The sequence below is a fragment of the Artibeus jamaicensis genome, unplaced genomic scaffold, assembly GCF_021234435.1.
Source record: "Artibeus jamaicensis isolate MK-2021 breed Jamaican fruit bat unplaced genomic scaffold, CSHL_Jam_final contig_867, whole genome shotgun sequence".
Classification (NCBI taxonomy): domain Eukaryota; kingdom Metazoa; phylum Chordata; class Mammalia; order Chiroptera; family Phyllostomidae; genus Artibeus; species Artibeus jamaicensis.
In genome coordinates this window covers 11,007,890-11,026,346 of record NW_026521995.1, presented here as the reverse complement: position 1 = coordinate 11,026,346, position 18,457 = coordinate 11,007,890, and the positions used below count along the sequence as shown (strand labels likewise).

At 43.5% G+C, this 18,457-nt stretch overlaps 1 protein-coding gene and 1 pseudogene across 1 annotated transcript; both read left to right on the top strand.

The window, feature by feature from the left end:
* The first annotated feature begins 5,515 nt into the window (after positions 1–5,515).
* On the top strand, positions 5,516–11,922 carry LOC119063919 (mortality factor 4-like protein 1; annotated as a pseudogene).
* Positions 11,923–12,217: 295 nt separating this feature from the next.
* BAMBI (BMP and activin membrane bound inhibitor) lies at positions 12,218–17,349 on the top strand. Its single transcript, XM_037165482.2, has 3 exons — positions 12,218–12,648; positions 15,920–16,207; positions 16,628–17,349. The coding sequence occupies exons 1-3, from the start codon at positions 12,573–12,575 to the stop codon at positions 17,044–17,046; spliced, it is 783 nt and encodes a 260-aa protein (XP_037021377.2). The 5' UTR covers positions 12,218–12,572; the 3' UTR covers positions 17,047–17,349.
* Positions 17,350–18,457: the final 1,108 nt, after the last annotated feature.

Here is an 18,457-nt window from a genome sequence, read left to right as displayed (position 1 = left end):
AAATGACAATAAAGCCCTTTGGCAGGGGCGGGAGAAGCAAAAAAGGTGAAGGGGATTGATCAAGAGGTACAAATTTCTAGTTATAAAGTGAATAAGTCATTGGGATGTAATGTACAACAGGGAATATAGTATAATATTGTAATAACTACAGTGACAGATGGTTACTAGACTTACAGAGATCACTTTGCAAGGTATATAGGAGTCGAGTTACTGTGTTGGACTGTACACCAGAAGCTAATGTGATGTACGTGAAACATACTTTAGTCAAAACAAACCATAAAGCCCTTTGCTGTCCTGTGCACCTCTGTTCACTCCCTGCTCCCATGTGGATTATTTTTAAGACCTAAATTCAGTTCCGAGTTTAGAGGAAAAAGGAAAAACAGTTACTAAGAGGCAGACTGAGAAGCACAGCAGGAACACGGACCCAGCCACGCAAAGACGGGGACAGTGTCGCCTCCACCACCTACGGTCGCTGGCCTGGGGGAATTCGTTCAGGCCAGAAGGGCTTGCTCCCCTGTTTCACCTTCTGACGCGGCAGTGACGCTCAGCGAGTCACCAGTGCGGGCGGCGGCGGCGGGGCAGGCGGAGAACAGCCGGGACCAGCGGGCCAGTGGGCCGCCCACCTGGTGCGGCGGGGCGGGCGCGGGGAGCGCGGCGCGCGGGTTGGCGCGTGGAGGAGCCCAGCGCGGGGGCCTCCAGGTCGGGGCTGCTGACGCGTCACAGAGCGGAGCTCCTTGGCGCCTCGGCACCATTACCTTCAATTATAATAATTGGTACCTCTCTGCAGCGTTCGCTTTCCCCGGAGGGATCCCGCGCCGTCTCACTCTTTGCCGTGCTCCTTCTGTCTGGCCTCCTCGCCGTCCGTCCGCTCCAGACTCGGTCGCTTCTCCATCGATCTGTTCGTTTCTCACCTTCTCCCTCCTACTCCTTTCCTAGAACAGGCACTAATATCCCATTGATTGGTCCAAAATGGCAAGGTTGCTGCCAGTTTTTCTATTTTCATTGGCAACTTAGTAGCACCCCCATTAATATTTATTGTATACTTACATGGCTCTCTCCAAATACGTGTTAGCGTCCACTCCAATAAACCAGGAACCATTCAAAATGTGTGGAGCCTGGAGTGAACTTTCCTGAAACCTCCCGGATCTGTCAATATGGAAACTTTGCCCTTGGCCGCTGCCACCTGCGGCTCCCTCCCTCTCTGTCTCCTGTCTTTTGCTGGAGTCATGCTGTGTGATGGAAACAAAAAGATGTTAGACTTGAAGGGCTTCGACTGTACCTCCACACATTATGTCTTACAATAATAATAATAATAACAACAACAACAACAGTAATCATAGACTCCTTTCTCTGCACGTATGAGGGGCCCGAACTCACCTAGTTGCAGAAAAACTGCCCTGGTCTTCACAAGATGGCTTCAAGAATTAGTAAAAAAGGTGTCAGCACCTCTTCCCCACCCCATCCTCTACTTCCAAAACCTTTGTTGAAACGAGGCAGTCACTGAAAGCAAGAATGGCAGGACTGTAAGCATTTTGAGGGCAGGATCCTTCTCAGTCATCTTATCCGTCACCCACAAAAAGGAGTATGGCTCCTGAGTACGAAGGGTATGTCCAAAGTCAGTCAGAATTTTACTGGGAAATGCTTCCCCCTGACAGTGAATTAGCAACATCCGGCTTCTTTGAAAAGTGCTATGGAGTTGTATGGAGTGGGAGATGGGTCACCTGAAGGGGTCCAGTTACAGGGGAGGAGATACGGTTTGGGTCTCCAGAAGACTGGAGGCATGAATTATGGCTTCTTGTGAGCAGCTACATTTCTTGCATAATGATAAATTAGCTGGCCAATTTGTCTCGGCTGATTTTTGGACTATCACCAGTCAGGGGGGGTTAGCCTTTATTGACAAGATTTGCTCTGTGTTTAGAGATACATCACCCTGCTGAGGCAGGTTTGGCAGTGATTATTCGTGCTTCAAATCCTCTGCTTCCAGGGAGGTGAAAATCCTGAACCCACTTGGGGAGCCCTGAAGCTACCACGGATGTGATTTAAAAACGCATTAGAATGAACTTTTTGTTTCTATGGAAAATCATTGAACATTTCTATAGGGTTTCACAGTTAACAAAAGTACCTGAGGTTGATGGCCTCATGTTTCTCTCTCTCTCTCTTTTTTTAAAAAATATTTTATTTATTTATCTTTAGATGGGATGGGTAGGAGAGAGGGAGAGAAACATCAATGTATGGTTGCCTTTCGTCAGTCCCCTGCTGGGAACTGGCCAGCAGGGAACTGGTCTGCAACCCAGGCATGTGCCCTGACCGGGAATCGAACCGCGATTGTCTGGTTCACAGGCCCGTGCTCAATCCACTGAGCTACACCAGCCAGGGCTTCATGTTTCTCTCTTTATAGCAGCCTGGGAGTCCCCCAGGCCCCTGCCACCGGAACCCTCATTTATGGAAGAGGAAGCTGAGGTATGTAGGGCAGTTGATTTGCCCGTGATATCCACTGAATAATGGAGCATGGATATAAATTCAGGTGTTCAGTGTCCTCATTTAGTGCTGTTTCTTCATCTATAAAATCATATTGTTTCCATTCAAAGTTCACTCATCCACATTAATGCATCAAAAACTAAAACTCATCCAGGACTACGTTGGGAAAGATATTAATGGGAATAAAAATAATGTAGAGATGTTTTCTGGTCTTCGAGGGTTTGTGATTTCCTTGAGTAGCCAGAAAGAAAAGAAAAGATAAATAAGGAGTTGGATGGGGTGCAGAAAATAGTCACCCTACATTTCTGATTCTCTGGCTGGCCTAATCATCAAACCAGCATGAGACGGGTTCACAGGGGGAAAATGCCTTAAATGTAGTGTGAATGTACGTGAAGGAGCACCATATCAATATGGGACCTGAGGACGAATTGGTCTGTTAAGGCTGATACGCTGTTCTGGCCAAAGGGGAGGGAGCCAGGGGTCTGGGATTTCAAAGGGAGAGCAGGTACTTTACAGGTAGATGAGAAAAAGCCAACAGGCTGAGGTAAACAAATTCTTGCTGGCCCACCCAGAAACAATGGGACCCAGAGGGGAGGTTTAACAGACAGGCTTTGCTAGATTTCTCCCTGTCGGCCACAGTTAGTTCAAATTATGGTGATGCGGTGATGATGCTTCCTCCCTTGAGGCAGGTTTTTCTATCTGAATTCCTTTAGGTAGGTAAAGGGGAGGGTCAAAGGTTTCTTTCTGAATCTTTTGTTTTGCGCTAACCCCCTTAAAATCAGTATCCCAAAAGGCATATTTTTGTGTGGTGAGGCTGGTCCGTCTCACCAAGTAAACCATGCTGCTTCTCTAGGAACCGCTTTTTATACTTCTGTGACTTTATGCGGAATAGCTAACAAGTATGAGGTGCAGCAGAGAGGGTGGAACTCTAAGAAAGCAAATAACCACTTTGGCTTTTTGTTTGTAAAATGTATGAATTTTGCTCCTGTATGACATATGAGCTGGCAGGTCACAGAGGGACACGCAAGCACCTTGGCCTCCTATATCCAAACTATATGTTTGGAAAAAGCCAGGTGATTATTTGCCCCGAATTTCCATCTTTCTTAGGAAACTGATCCAAAGCTCTTCTAGTTGTTATGGCCAACTAAAAAGACAGTCTATTGAAGATTGTTGTCTATTAAAAATGACCCAGGAGTTCCAAGTGGTCCTGTGTCTTGGGTCAGGAAAAGTTCTGAGTCGTTAGTGTGAGTGGATGGGTCCTCTCCATTCAGACATGTTGTTTACTCTTGGTGACGGCACACACCCAAGTAATTCACTCACTCACACTAAGTTAATAATTTAAGGAATGATCTTCATTCTACTCATTAATACTTAATTTTTTTAAAAAATACTGATTTTAGAGAGAGAGGAAGGGAGGGAGAGAGAGACGGAGCTAAGTGGTTTGTTGTTCCAGTTATCCTGGCATTCATTGCTTGATTCTTGGATGTACCCTGACCAGGGATCGAACCCACAACCTTGGCGTGTCAAGGTGATGCTCTAACCAACTGAGCTACCCAGCCAGGGCCACTGATCCCTTTTTAAAAAATAAATGAGTTAAATAACTGTATGAATGTATCATATATGTCATATGTCACATATATGATATGCTTGATAGTGCTGGCCTGCCTATACCTCTTTCCAGCTGATCTTCCTGGCCCACACACTTGAGGACAGGCAGCAGCCATGTTTCAGGTCAGCCAGGACCCGCTCTGGCTGAAGGGACCATAGGCAGCGTCTGGAGACGGGCTGTCCGTGAGCTGAACCGAACCCATGGAACCTGCACGTCAGGCTCACCTGAGGAACTGGGAAATTGAAGGGCTGAGGTAGTTTGCAATAGTGTCAGTAGGCAAAACAGTCTCTTGAGCATTGCCTCTATATATAACTGGATAAAAGCAAGCAGAGGTTATGAGAGCAAAAACGAGAGATGGGGGGGGGGGGCAATACCAGCTCGCTGGGGAAGAGGTGAAAAGCAGAGACGTCCCTGAGAAAAGAGACCCAAGTCTAGTTTCTGGTTCCAGGGAGGCTGGCTTCCCAGGAAGATAAATAAAGCTTATAAACTACCAATTAGTTGTATCTTTACATTAAGCCTGTTATATTTGTATAAGAATCGCCTCCTAAGTTAATTAATCTTAAGTAGGTCTCTTCCTTTTAATTAAACAAGTCTGACTAAAGAATGTACTATAAATGTGTACATTTTAAATGACATCTCTGAAACGATAGGTTAAAAATATAGGTAAGTGACACTACACTATGAATGGGACAGTGGAGGGTCATTTATGTTTAAACAGATTCACAGCCAACTCGGAGCTTCTTAGATATGGAGGAAGATTACTGAATATGTGAAAATATGCACTGTAAATTCTTCCCTTAATATCAAGTGTAAGAACAAGAATTCTGTTAATTGATGATCTCACTTATGCAACCCGGCAGCTCTCTCCATAACCTCTGCTCATAAAATAAATTTCATGGAAGTGCATTAAATATTACAAGATCTGTTCATTTGATTGGCCTTTCATTTTGTGGGTTGAACCCATGCATCAAATTTAATGTGTATTTGGATACTTTGTAAATGATTAAACAAATATCATATAGGTGGTGTTTCCTCTCTTTCTTAATCCTCACCCGAGGACAGGTTTGTTGATTTTAGAGAGAGAGAAATGGAGAGAGAGGGAAGCATTGATGTGAGAGAGAAACATTGATAAGTTGCCTTCTGTTGGTGCCCCGACAGGGGATTGAACCTGCAGAACCTGCAACCTAGTTATGTGCCCTGACTGGGGATCAAACCTGCAACCTTTCTGGTGTACCTGCTAATGCTCCAACTAACTGAGCCACCCGGCCAGGGCAATAGCTAATTATTTCATTGTAAATTATTATGAAATAGTAACAACAGTAGTAACAAAAACAGGATGTAACAAATACAAGTCCTTTCGAAGTTCTGCAGAAGACCTCTTGTTCTGTAGATGAGATTTCAGTTTCTAAGATCAGATATGTGAAGAGAATGCCGGCAGTGGTGCCGTGGGGTGTTTTGGTGCTGGCAAGTCTCACCCCCAGGAATGTAGAGCTGGTGATGCCCAGTCCGATGGAGCTGGTTTGGGTGCAGAGTCGGGGATGGTAGTCTGGGTGGTGGGAGGAGAAGGTGGTAGTGAATCCGTATAAATGGCACAAAGCAGGGACTGAAGCCTAAATTTCGGGAGGATGAGCGAGTGCTGTGCTTTCATGGGCTTCTTCTTTATGAAGCAAGGTTTGTAAAAGCTGCCATAAAGGACAAACCAGTGAAATAGCTTATACCTTACAGTGGTTGGAATAAAAATTGGGATGAGTGGGTTCCAGAAAGCAGAGCACTCAAATACTTGGACACTAATTGGCAAAAACAGCTAGAACCTCAAAAAGCCAATCAGGAGCAAGGTGCAGAGGGAAGAAGATAAGAGGAGTTGCCCACAAAAGAATAAAAATGTTGAAATAGAAACAAAAAAGAACAAACAGAAAACACCCGGAAATGGAGATGGTGGCAATACCAGTGAGACACTTCAGCCGCCTCACGGAAAAGGGAATAAATGCTACTGTTGAAAATGAGGGAACATTCATGACCGGAATTGAAGTTCAAGTCAAGATTCCTGAAGAACTAAAACCATGGCTTGTTGATGACTGGGACTTAATTATGCAGCAGAAACACCTCTTTTATCTTCCTGCCAAGTAGAATGTGGATTCCATTCTGGAGGATTATGCAAATTGCAAGAAATCTCCAGGAAACACAGCTAATAAGGAGTATGCTTGTTAGTGAGGTTGTGGAAGGGATAAAGGAATACTTCAAGGAAATGTTGGGCACTCAGCTACTCTACAACTTTGAGAGACTGCAGTGTGCTGAAACCCTCACAGATCACCCTGATGCACCGCGTCCCAGGTGTACAGAGCGCTATACCTACTGAAGTTATCTGTACAGATCGGAGCAATGTTGGCCTGTACACCTCGATGAGAAGAGCCTTGCTTACTGAATAATCATCATGATTTCCTAACACACCAGACAAAGAATTCTGCAACTGCATTTTGTGCCAGTGATTATGAAGTGGCTCCTCTGAGTACCGCTGGGAAGCTGTGTGAGGCGCCCACTCACACATGGGCTTGGAGGCCTGCAAACACATTTCTGTTCTTAGTCCTTCTCTTGTACACATGATGTACCTCATAAGTGGTATTGTATAACAGAATTGGTGTTTATTTTGTTTTATTTTATTTTATTATTATTTTTAATTAGATGGCTCAATTTTTTAAAAAGATTTTTTTTATTTATCTTTAGAGGGGAAGGAAAGGAGAGAGGGAGAGAAACATCAATGTATGGTTGCCTCTCAGGCGTCCCCTGCTGGGAACTGGCCTGCAACCCAGGCATGTGCCCTGACTGGGAATCGATCCGCGATCATGTGGTTCGCAGGCCCGCACTCAATCCACTGAGCTCCACCAGCCAGGGCTATTTTGTTTTATTTTAAACAGAGAAAATAAGAAGGGTTATAACTCCTTTTTTCCTTTCTTCTTTCAATTCGAAATTGCTACCAGTGCATTGACGGATGATGGAGAGATATAAATATAGATTGTTCTATTGCCCAGTCGACAAAGCTGCTTTTGAACGCTGCAAGTTCTATTCCTTTAACACCACGCACTTGTATAATGTGTTAATGCTGTTCCACAAAATACTCTGATTCCTAGTGCCAAAGGTTCAATTCGGTGTATATAGCTAAACACACTCATCCATTGGTGCTCTTTTAAAAAAATTGGTACTTAAAGGGTCCATCCTTTGTACATCATCCATATTGTTCTTTAGTCATTTACTCAAATTGTTGAACAGTGGTGGCTTGTTTCATGGTTTTGTATTTGTGTATTGTGCGTGTTTTAACGTGATGGATACAATGCCTAGTGTGGCTATTGTTTTCTAGAAATGTTAATATTTTAGAAATTGTTTTTCAGATTTTTTTTTAAGGAGAATGGCTCTATGCAAAGTCATTGTGGGGCTACCAAGGGAGGAAGAGCAAAGAGAGGGAGAACACTGAAAAACAGGCGGATTTTGGGTGGTGGGAAAGGAGGCATGGTTGTGGCCAATTTCAAGGAAGACTTCAAATGTTTGGTTGTCTAATGAAAATATTAAAACTTCTGAATTTCTATGATTGGTTTGTATATGAACATTCAAAAAGAAAATCCTAAAAAATACAAGGGAAGTACTGTCAGCTAACAAAATACAATTTAAGAATACTGTTTATTGTATTACTAGCAGTCTGGGTCAAGAGTGTCCCTCTAGGTAGGAATTTGTTTAAGGTAATTTCCCTCCTTTACAAGCTTGATTTGACATTTTAATGAAAAGAACAAAAGGAATTTAACTGGTTATTTGACACCGAGTTGGTAAAACTAGCAGGCTACTGAATAATTTCTAAAAGTTCTACTGGCTTAGTGGGAGGTTACATGAACACAACTGAGTAGAACAAGGGCTAAGTCTTATGGTCAAGGATCATACAGACTGTATTCTGGTTATAAATACTACCCATTGTTAAGTTCATAAGGTGGTGTTCTTTAACTGAGGACGTTTCTTACTATATTCTAAACTTAGTTGCTTTCAAACTTCTTAAGAAAACCTCAACCCAACAGATAATCTATGGTTTATTTGTCAAACCCCCATTGCATTCTTGCTAGTATGTGGGAAGAAGGGCAGTTGGGGATGAGCTTCAGTCTTCTCTCTGTCTGGGACCATCGTACTACCTGCAGACTCTGTAGTCAGTCCTTTACCTCTTTTCATTTTGGAGGAGGACAAAGCCCAATTTCACCAGACAGCTAGATAGACAGCCATTCCTTTGGCTGTGCTGATCTCTCACCCTTCACCTTATTCCAATGAAAGTCAATTTTAGATCTAAACTCTAGTTCCCAGATCTTCTACCGAGAACAAATGACTTTGTAAAAAATGCTGCTACTGGGAATTCAAAGTGTTACCTAAACCCCATGAATTGTTAGTTGGTAAAAGAGTTGTATAACAGGCAAAAATGTTAGATTCTATCGCTAGACTGCAACAGTTGTTTGTATGCCGCCAGGAACTTGAACACAACTGCTTCTCTCTGAACAAAATACACTAAGAATTATTTTTCATCTGCATTGTGAGGAAAGAGAGAGGCATTGCTAAAAATGGGGGGTAACATATAACTTTGGGAAATAATGACATTATTTGGGTAAGCAGAGATTGCTATTTATAGCTCTGTTAATGAAGGGGCTTGGAACATAAAAACTCTTGTCTTTTTTTTTCTTTTGCTAAGAAAAATGGTGTTTAAAAATATTTTGTTGTTTAGGACAACCATAAAAATATAGCATAGTGACATGTTTTTATAATATAGACTATATATATCCATGGGTAAATCATATCTAGGACACTTTAAAATTAATAAAACTATTATAATGTTTAATTATTTCAGTGTGTTAGGTCTAGAATCAGCTTTCTGCTCTCAGGTTGTATTTTCAGAATTTCTTTCATAATAGTAAAGACAATATTGGATTTTGGTCATCAATTTCTTTTCTTGATTTAAATTTCCAAAGACACTAACTAGATTTTGCTATTTTCCCCTCTACTTATCAACCTATATGTAGGGAAATAAAAACTGAATTATGTACAGAACACAAGTAAAAGTCTGTAAAGAAGCAATTTTCCTTGAGTCTTGAATTAAATTGTTGCCTATTCTCTCAAGTATTCATACGGCTTTTTAACTGATATATTATCTCTAAACCAGTTTTGATTTTCCATACTCTCCTTCATTCAGTTGAAAAGTCCATGTCTCCTCCAGAACATTAAACAGCAGACATTTCTCTAAAAACTAATTTCTAGCCATTTTAAAAGTCTGCCCATTAAAGTAAGAATAAAAACAAAAGAGTTGAAATCATTGTCTGAAGAATGAATCACATATTCTTAATCTGAATTGTGTATGGAACAAAAAATAGGTATACATCCTGAAAGGATAAAAGTGAATTTAATTTAATTTAATATAAGGATCATAGTGCAGACCCTTCAAGTTGAAAGTAGAACAACCTTAACTAAAAAGAACTTTTAAGGAACCCAAGGACAGGATGTGAAGACAAGTGACAGGAAGCCCATTTGGATTTACATCTTTTCCACTCTGCACATCTTTGTCATGTTTTTTCCTCTTTGCAGAAAGGTGAACTCTGAATTTCTGTCTCCCATGGAGTGATCTCTGGAGATTGACCAGCTTCTCTGTCCAAAGACGGGGAAGAGAAACCTAATTGGCCCAACTGAGATCATGTGACTGACTAGGTATATCCAAAGGGCCAGTACCCTAGGTCTGCAGCTGATGCCCCACTCCAGAGAAAGGAGCTGAGAAGGCACTCAAGAACTGTTTAGTGCAAAACAGCTTTCATCAACATATCTCCCTAGACCCTTTCCATTAAACAAGCATTTATCTGCATCACAGGTAATTATAGTTATTTTCTAGTGCATCTCTGCCCATTACTTGCTTCATATTTTATACTCCAGAAACAAAGAATTGCTTGTAGTTTCCCCTCCCTATCCTCTAGTTAGCACCCCATATGCCCTAATGAAATCAATGCATTTCATGCCTAAATTCCTGGGGTACTGTTTGCTTGTATTGGTCCCCTTTCAATTCTCCTTCTTCTTTAGGACTCGTGCCCAATGTTACTGCTTCTCGACTTCTTTACCTTCCTGAGGTAGTTATTTTCTTTTTTCTTTATGCGTCATAACACTGTGCAGGTAAATCTGTACCATCATCAAGCTCCATTGCTTGTGATTTCCTACTTAGGTTTTGACATCTTTATAACCTGAGACATGGTGAGCCGGGCCTACAGCGGGTGCTCCGAGATAGCCGACTGAATGTACTCTCAAAGTTTCCATTTGGTTAATGATTTGACTCTCTGGAGTTAAGAGTGAGCCATTATATGAAAAGCATTGTCTACCTGAACCCCTTAGAATTGTTAACTTGTCAAAGAATTAGATGTCAGGAAGCCCTGATCAAACTCCTCTCCAAGGAAGGCAGTGAGTCTATCACTTGAGAGAGCCTACAGTTTACCTGGAGCCCTCACCAGTTTAATTTCCTCTTTAAACTTCTGCTGGGCTACCGTCCCTCCTTTGGGAGGCAATAGTGAGGTAGATCACTAGATGGTCAGAGCATCAGTTTATGAATTTTTTTCTGAATATAAATGTCGTTTTCAAAGGCAATGTTATTAACCACATCCTTCAGTTCCGTGGACTTTCAGTAATTTTAATTTACGAGGTTGGTCTTGATTTTCAGTCCTTGAGACATACATATTTTTCCTAGTCTTTAAAAAAATTATTTCTTTTCATTTTATTTTTTAGAGAGAGGGGAAGAGAAGGAGAAAGAGAGGTGTTTCTCACCAGTGTGTGGTTGCCTCTCACATTGCCCCCAAAAAGGACCTGGCCCACCACCCAGGCATATGCCCTGACTGGGAATTGAACCACAACCCTTTGGTTTACAGCCCACGCTCAATCTACTGAGCTACACCAGCCAGGGCTATTTTTCCTAGTTTTAAAGTCCATCCCTGCATTCTAGTCCTGAGTGGTTTGACCACATGTCCCACCATTGCATCAAATGCACGCTTCTGCACCGTCCCCCACCCATGGTGGTTAATCCTAGAAGGAAATTTTCCAAATGGTTGACTTTTGTTAGTCTCAGGTTTTGGTAGTAGAGAGTAAAAGAGCATTTCCTCAGAAAATAGTTTTAAGTTGCATTTTCCCTCCACATAAATTTAAAACGGCAAAACCTCCAGGACCGCTTTTGGGTACTTTGGGGTAGGCAGCCCCGCAAGTCCTAATAAATGAATTAGCATCTCCGGAAGGAGATCACTGAGGGACTGATATTGATCAAGGTCAGCCGGTATGTTTGCCTGCGATTGTTTGGGGGGTGGTTAATTGCGTGTCAGTCTCGGCCTGTGTCGTCTCGCTGGCGCCGGGTGCTTTTTGGATTTGCTAATTTTCGTTAAGTGTCTCTAGCCCGACTACTCGTCCCCTGTCTACCCAGGAGAACTTAGCGGCTCCTACAGATCAACAGTCTGTCTGTCTGGGCTTTATTGATCACAGGGCAGACGGCTGGAGGCGGATGCGCCAGGGGGTGGGGGGTTGTTGATGGTGGGAGGCTGGAAGCAGACCTCAGAGCCCCGCCACCCTTGTTCCTGTTTTCCTACTGGAACCCCCCCTTCATCGCCACACGCGAGCCAGCGGTGGCTCGGCAGGAGCGTCTCCGGCGACAGCGCACGCCGAGGACCACCACTAGTCTCCGGGGCTTCCAAAGAGCGCAGCGTGGAGGGGAAGGGCTTCCGAAGGCGGCCGCGCGGGTCCGGGCTTATTTCGGTAGGAACAAAAATGAAGCCACGGGCAGGGCAATGCTAGATCAAGGCTGAGTTATGAGGCTCTAGAGACAGACCGAGCGGCGGGCTCGACGCACGCCTCGGGAGGTCAGGGACACTCAGGCCTACGCTAGGGGGAGCGCTGGAGACAGCAGCCGCGGGAGCCCAGGGCCAGACGCCGGCGCCGCTAGGAGCCGCCGGCGGGTCCCTCCCTGCCCGCGTCTGTGCCCGCCCTTTGGGTGCCGGATGATTGACTTGAGCCCGGCGGCCAATCGGACAGCGCTGGTGCGAGCTCGGGGGCGGGGCGGCGCCGGGCTGGCTCCCCAGGCGGAGAGGTATTTATGGCGCGGAGGCTGGACGGAGGAGGCGGGCGCAGGCGGGAGCTCGCAGCTGGTAGTTTCTGCTCCCTCGTCTTGTTAGAGTGCCCGGCCGAGAGCGAGTGAAGCCGAGGGTTCATTCCAGCCTGCGGCACTGAGCGGAACGAAGGAGCTGGTGCCCGCAGAGTTGGTCGTCGAAGATCCTCTCTCCCTCGGCGTGCCCTGCAGTCGCGCTCCATGCTCCGGACGCTGCCCGGCCCGTCGCCCCGTCGCTGACGGCGCCCGCCTCTCTGGGCAGCATCCATGCACTGCGCGCTCCGGGAGTCGTAGGCTGCAGCTGCCCGCGGCTCCGGAACCGGCGGTGGCTCCGCGGCCGTGGGGGCGTCAATGGATCGCCATTCCAGCTACATCTTCATCTGGCTACAGCTCGAACTCTGTGCCATGGCGGTGCTGCTCACCAAAGGTGGGTGCCCGTCGGACGGCGGGGCGCGGCCCCTCGGGGAGGGGCACGTGGGGTCCCGGGGCGGCCGCCGCGGCGGCGAGCTTTTGAAGCCGGCCGCCTGGGCTTTGTTAGCGCCAGGCGAGGCTTCCTCCCGCGTTGGAGCCCGCAGGTCGCGACAAGTTGACTGTTAGTAGAAGTCGCGGCAGTGGCTTTGCGGCCGACCCTTCGGGTGTTACGGGTCTGGCGGACCTCAGAGCAAGTGGTTGTCAAAATGTTTGTGTAAGTCTTTCCGTAGTGAACTTATGAATGTTTGCGGCCGGGGAGCGGGGCGGTAGTGTGAGTTCGGACGCCGCCTCCCTCTCTCCGGGCAGGGAAGCCCTGGAGGAACCGCAGACCCTCGCCCCCGGTTGCCCTGTGTGTCCGTCCATACTGAGTCTCGGGTCTCTGTTGCGTGTCACTCTGTTTTAGTAGATTCTGTATTTGATTATGTTTTTATATTTGATTGTCTCTGCATTTGAATGTATCTATGTATTCGAGTGTGTCTCTGCCCGTCAATGTGTCTCTGTTGTGTGTATTTGCATACGTCTCTATTTCAGTGTGTCTACATTTGAATGTGCCTCTGCCGGTGAGTGTGTCTTTGTGTCTCTCAGTGTCTTCGTGAACCAGCGAGCTTGTGCCTCCCTGAGCGTAGGTGTCCCGGTGTGTATTCAGTGTGCATGAGTACACGTTCCGTTCCGAGTGACGCTGGACTCTGTCAGTGGTCCATTTCCATTCACCTCACATTTTACAAATACTACTACTACTACTGAAAAACAATAACAAAAACCAGCAGTCAGTTTCTTCCCCCACACCCCATCGGCAGGCTTTCACCTTTGAGTTTGAAATAAGCCAAACTCCATTTAGATTTCAAGGTTCCCCCCACCTACCCTGCCATGAACAACAGATAATTTTTTTTTAATACCAAGTGTTGTTTAGCTTTTGTACCCCCCACTTTTCTCTAATTGCCATGTAGCAGGCATGAGGTTAAAGGATAAGCTAGCCCAGCAAGGATGATGTGCTACAGTATTTATTTATTTTGGAAGTAAGGGTGTAATTAACCCTAAATAACAGCCCTTGCAGCCTTCAGAGGGGAGTCTCCTGGCCCTATCAAAGGCGGGCAGAACTGGGAGGGACTGAGGCTGACATGAAGTCACAGATACCGAAACTATGTGCCTGATAATGATATAATTAGGGGATCAGAGATTTGACTGCTGCTGACTTCAAAAGCTTTAAAAGAAGCCAGCAGTCTCTCCTGTAGCCATCTTGACTAAAGCAGACATTTTTGTTTAATCACTACATACAGTAACAAGAAAGGGGGGGAAAACAGAAGAGCATTGTTCACTGTTTCAAAATACCAGTCCCCTTTCTGGCCTTTTGCATGCCACAGGAAGAAACTTTATGAAACGACAGAAATATAGTTTTAATACAGTAATACAAAAGTTAATTCAACTTGCTCAAATATAACTCCGGTTTTTTTTTTAAGTTGTTAGAACTTTTCTAGTTACCTGTCAATGTTATTAGGCTTTTTCAGGTCATTGAAAATATATCATAATATATTAAAATAGGCTCCCCTAAACATTTAGGCAGTATTTCACTTGTATTTAAGTTGTTTTGTGCATGAGGTCTGAGGTGAATAGGATCAAAATGGACTTTTAATCTGTTTTACTTCTACCTGATGTCTGTATATGGAATGTGTCCGGCAGGGACATATAGTTATCACTACATAAGACCAGTGAGCTTTATGCAAAAAAATCAAATAAGCTTGAAAAGAAGAGAAATGAACCTCTACAAAGCAAACTTCTAACTTGAAGGTCTTAACTGGAGAAGGGTCTTGGGCTCAGACCCAGGATAGGGAATGCAGATTTAAAATAGAAGCAAGACCTCCAGCTTTGGACAGTTAAAAACTAGGCTTGCCAAAGATCTGTGTATAGTTGGCTGGTCTTTTTAGAACTGAAGCATTAGCAGCTTCTGCTGAAAACTGAGCATGCCATACGGTGGCCTGGAATTTGGACAGATAATTAAATGAGACACCTTACCTCAGGCATCACTAGAGGAGAAGGAAGAAAGGTAGGGGGTTGGGAAGAGGTGTTCAATTTCAGAGCGGAGGTTTCAGTAAGTAGACAAAACTTCAGATTGGGAAGCTGGAGAGAGGTGTGTGCACCAGTTCCATTTACAGTAGCATTAGCTGTGGCATGTTACAATGACCGGAGTCCACTGGGCTGAAAATCATATTACTGATAACTCTGAGACTGAGATGATTTCAACTAGAAATTGATGTTAAAAGTCTCAGATCTTGCATTGCAGCAAAATGTTAGTAGTGACTTGCAACTTGCAAAATAAGTTTTAAAGGAAACTTTAATCACTTCCTGTAGAAAAATTTGAGGTTTCCTTAAGGATTTTTCATTCAACCAGCAGAGGATTTTCAGATTCAGTGTTTCCCCTTTTAGATCCCATGTCGAATTACATGTAAAACTGGGGAGTGAGGGGAGGAGAAGTTAGCCTTGCAGTTTCACACTCTCCCCTCCGCCCCCAGTTTTATGACTTTCCATTTGGGCTGAAAGAAATTGACTTTGGCAAGCAAACCACTAATTGTAAACTGCCTAGTTCCTGTTTTACAATATACTAAAAGCTCCTCTGCATGAAAAGATCTTTATAGGCAAAGTTTGCCTTTTCTAGAGAGGTTGCAAATAACTGCCCAGTTTCATAGTTTTAAAACCTCCTGACTGGAGCAATTTCTAGATTGTTGTGTTTCTAGTTAATAACTTTATAAGGTGTTAGCTAAAGCTCTTAAATCTTGGCACAGCCCTTCGAGGTAGTAAACAATTCAGTAGTTCCGATCAAATATTTATACTTACAAAATCAAAAAGCCTAGTATTTTCATGTTCTATGGTCATGTAGGATTAAAATGAATAAATAATGTAATTTACATTTTGGTAGGAGAAATTATTGTGATTATTATTTTTTTCAAAAAGAAAAGTATTATTGTTAATGACTTAACTGATCAAAAACCTAAATTGAACTTTGATTCTTCACTACTGGGATTAATATATTTCAAAAATTGTATTTGATTAGATTGAAATTGAAGCACAGGCTTGCACAAAGGGCTTTTCCAGTCTGCATGACCTGCTGTTGTAAGGACTAGGCTGAGTGTTCTAAAAGTTAGTGCCTTTGAGGTTGGGACTTTGCAGTCTCTTAAGCAGATGCATTATCTTGCTTTTGAAGCAATTTGATGCATTTTTCTTATTGTTTTCAGGTGAAATCAGATGCTACTGTGATGCTGCCCACTGCGTGGCAACTGGCTATATGTGTAAGTCTGAGCTGAGTGCCTGCTTCTCTAGGCTTCTTGATCCTCAGAACACAAACTCCCCACTCACTCATGGCTGCCTAGACTCTCTCGCAAGCACAGCAGACATCTGCCAAGCCAAACAGGCACAAAACCACTCTGGCACGGCCATGCCCACATTGGAATGCTGTCATGAAGATATGTGCAATTACAGAGGGCTGCATGACGTTCTCTCTTCCCCCAAGGGGGAGGCCTCAGGTAGGTAGAAGCCTTTCTAACTAAAATGCTTACCTGATATCTATAGGTTTGTGACAGCCACAACTTGGTATGTCTGCCTTTGATTTTGTTGTTAATGTGGTTAGTTGGATGGCTGGATGCAAAGATGCATGCCCGTTGAGTAGCTTTTATGTTTGCCTGAGCATCAGATGTCTGCCTACATAATAGGTTTTGCCTAACTTTTCAACAGTTTGAAGACATTAAAAGACCATTGTTACTCTAGAATGACAGTCTGTAAACAAATGTTTTTGTAATCTTTTTTGCCTTGCTTTTGCAACATTTACCTCCTAAATATTGTTGACTTATTGGTAAGCTATTAAATGGGGTGCCTGGTTTAAAATTGATCGATGAGCATAAGTATCGATAAGTAGAGTTAACACAGTTTTGCTTGTGCTCCTTTAGGACAAGGAAACCGGTATCAGCATGACGGTAGCAGAAACCTCATCACCAAAGTGCAGGAGCTGACTTCTTCCAAAGAGTTGTGGTTCCGGGCAGCAGTGATTGCTGTTCCCATCGCTGGAGGGCTGATTTTAGTGTTGCTCATTATGTTGGCCTTGAGGATGCTGCGAAGTGAAAACAAGAGACTTCGGGATCAGCGGCAACAGATGCTCTCCCGTTTGCACTATAGCTTTCATGGACACCATTCCAAAAAGGGGCAGGTTGCAAAGTTGGACTTGGAATGCATGGTGCCAGTGAGTGGGCATGAGAACTGCTGTCTGACCTGTGATAAAATGAGACAAGCAGACCTCAGCAACGACAAGATCCTCTCACTTGTTCACTGGGGCATGTACAGTGGGCATGGGAAGCTGGAATTCGTATGACCGTGTCTTATCTGAACTGAGCTTCTTGGACGCTTGAAGGCCTTTGACTTCCGCTGGACAGGAGCACTTTATCTGAAGAAAAACAAACTCATGTAATCATCTTTAGAGACAAAGTGACCTCTGCAAACAGAATCTTGGGTGTTTTTTCTGAAGGATTATTTGCACAGACTTACATACAGTCAAATGTATTTTTTGCTTTGAAATTATAAAGGGCAAAGAGAAGACTATGTACACACTGTTACTAGGGTGATTTGCATCTGAGGGAGCTGGAATGAGTGCCTAAATAAACTAATGTGTGCTCTATGTAAGCTCCTACATCTTGATTTATTGTAAAGATTTAAATATATATATATTTTTTGTCTGAAATTGAGCAGTGTCTTGTCATAAATTAAAAACTGAGTGGGAATTGTAAGACACTACATGTTAATTACGCAAATGAAGATCTGTTGCTCATTGTAGGGTCTAACTATAGGATTTGGCTTGACCTTCCCCTTCCTCACTCCCCTCCCTCCACCCTTTATTTTTAAACAAGACCAAGATCTTGTTTATTCTTACATGCATATGTGTAATTTTCTTACAGCATGGAGAATTTATAAATAGACTGCCCATCATTTAGTGTGTCTTCACCACATTTTTCATTTGGATCATTCTGGTTTTTAACTTTCATCTAAGAGATCTCAAACATATCTATACCAGGTCAAATATGCTCGATCTGTTTCAGAAGCTGCCTTAGCAGATACGCTTATTTATCAACTTGATCCACTTGTTCTGGAATACTTTTAAATGTGCCTACCTCCAACCAGGAAGAAGAAAAACCTAAATGAGTTCTTTTTTGTAGTTAAAGTTAGTCACTGCTGACTTAATACTGTTTATTCTGCCTCAAACCAAATTAAATATTTTGGACTCCAAGTTAGCCCTTCATTGTACCATGCTCCCAGTTTTCAAAACTTTTCAACCTTCAATTTTTAGAAAGTTTTTCCATAGTGAACATTATATATCAATTGAGATTTAAATAACACACAGTGCTTCTAGTTTTCCTTCCCCCAAATGATCCTTTTATTAACATAACCAAATAAAACATTGAGTGTAGCCACTAACTTAATACACCAGTGTTTCACTCCTGTAGGGAGGGCATTGTCTGGCAACACGGCCCAGCCCGAATTAGACCCATTCCACATTTGTGTACTTTTCTCCCCATTTGTTATCTTAAATGAGAATAATTTGCCATGTAGGATTATTTTCCTTGATGCTTTGTGTATTTGAAACCTATGCTTAAACATTAACCTATAGCCTGCATATTTGAGTGTGGGGTTTTCTTTTATGAGTGTTCATGGATTTTTTAAAAAGTATTTTCTGGAATATTTTATGATGAGCATAATATGGGTCCCTGAAGACAGATGCAGTAGCCAAG

Bases quoted from the DNA above. Each gene is read 5' to 3' on its own strand.
- BAMBI (XM_037165482.2), top strand. From the start codon at position 12,573: ATGGATCGCCATTCCAGCTACATCTTCATCTGGCTACAGCTCGAACTC. The intron at 12,649-15,919 runs GTGGGTGCCCGT...TATTGTTTTCAG, and splicing joins GGCGGTGCTGCTCACCAAAG to GTGAAATCAGATGCTACTGT. The intron at 16,208-16,627 runs GTAGGTAGAAGC...GTGCTCCTTTAG, and splicing joins CCCCAAGGGGGAGGCCTCAG to GACAAGGAAACCGGTATCAG.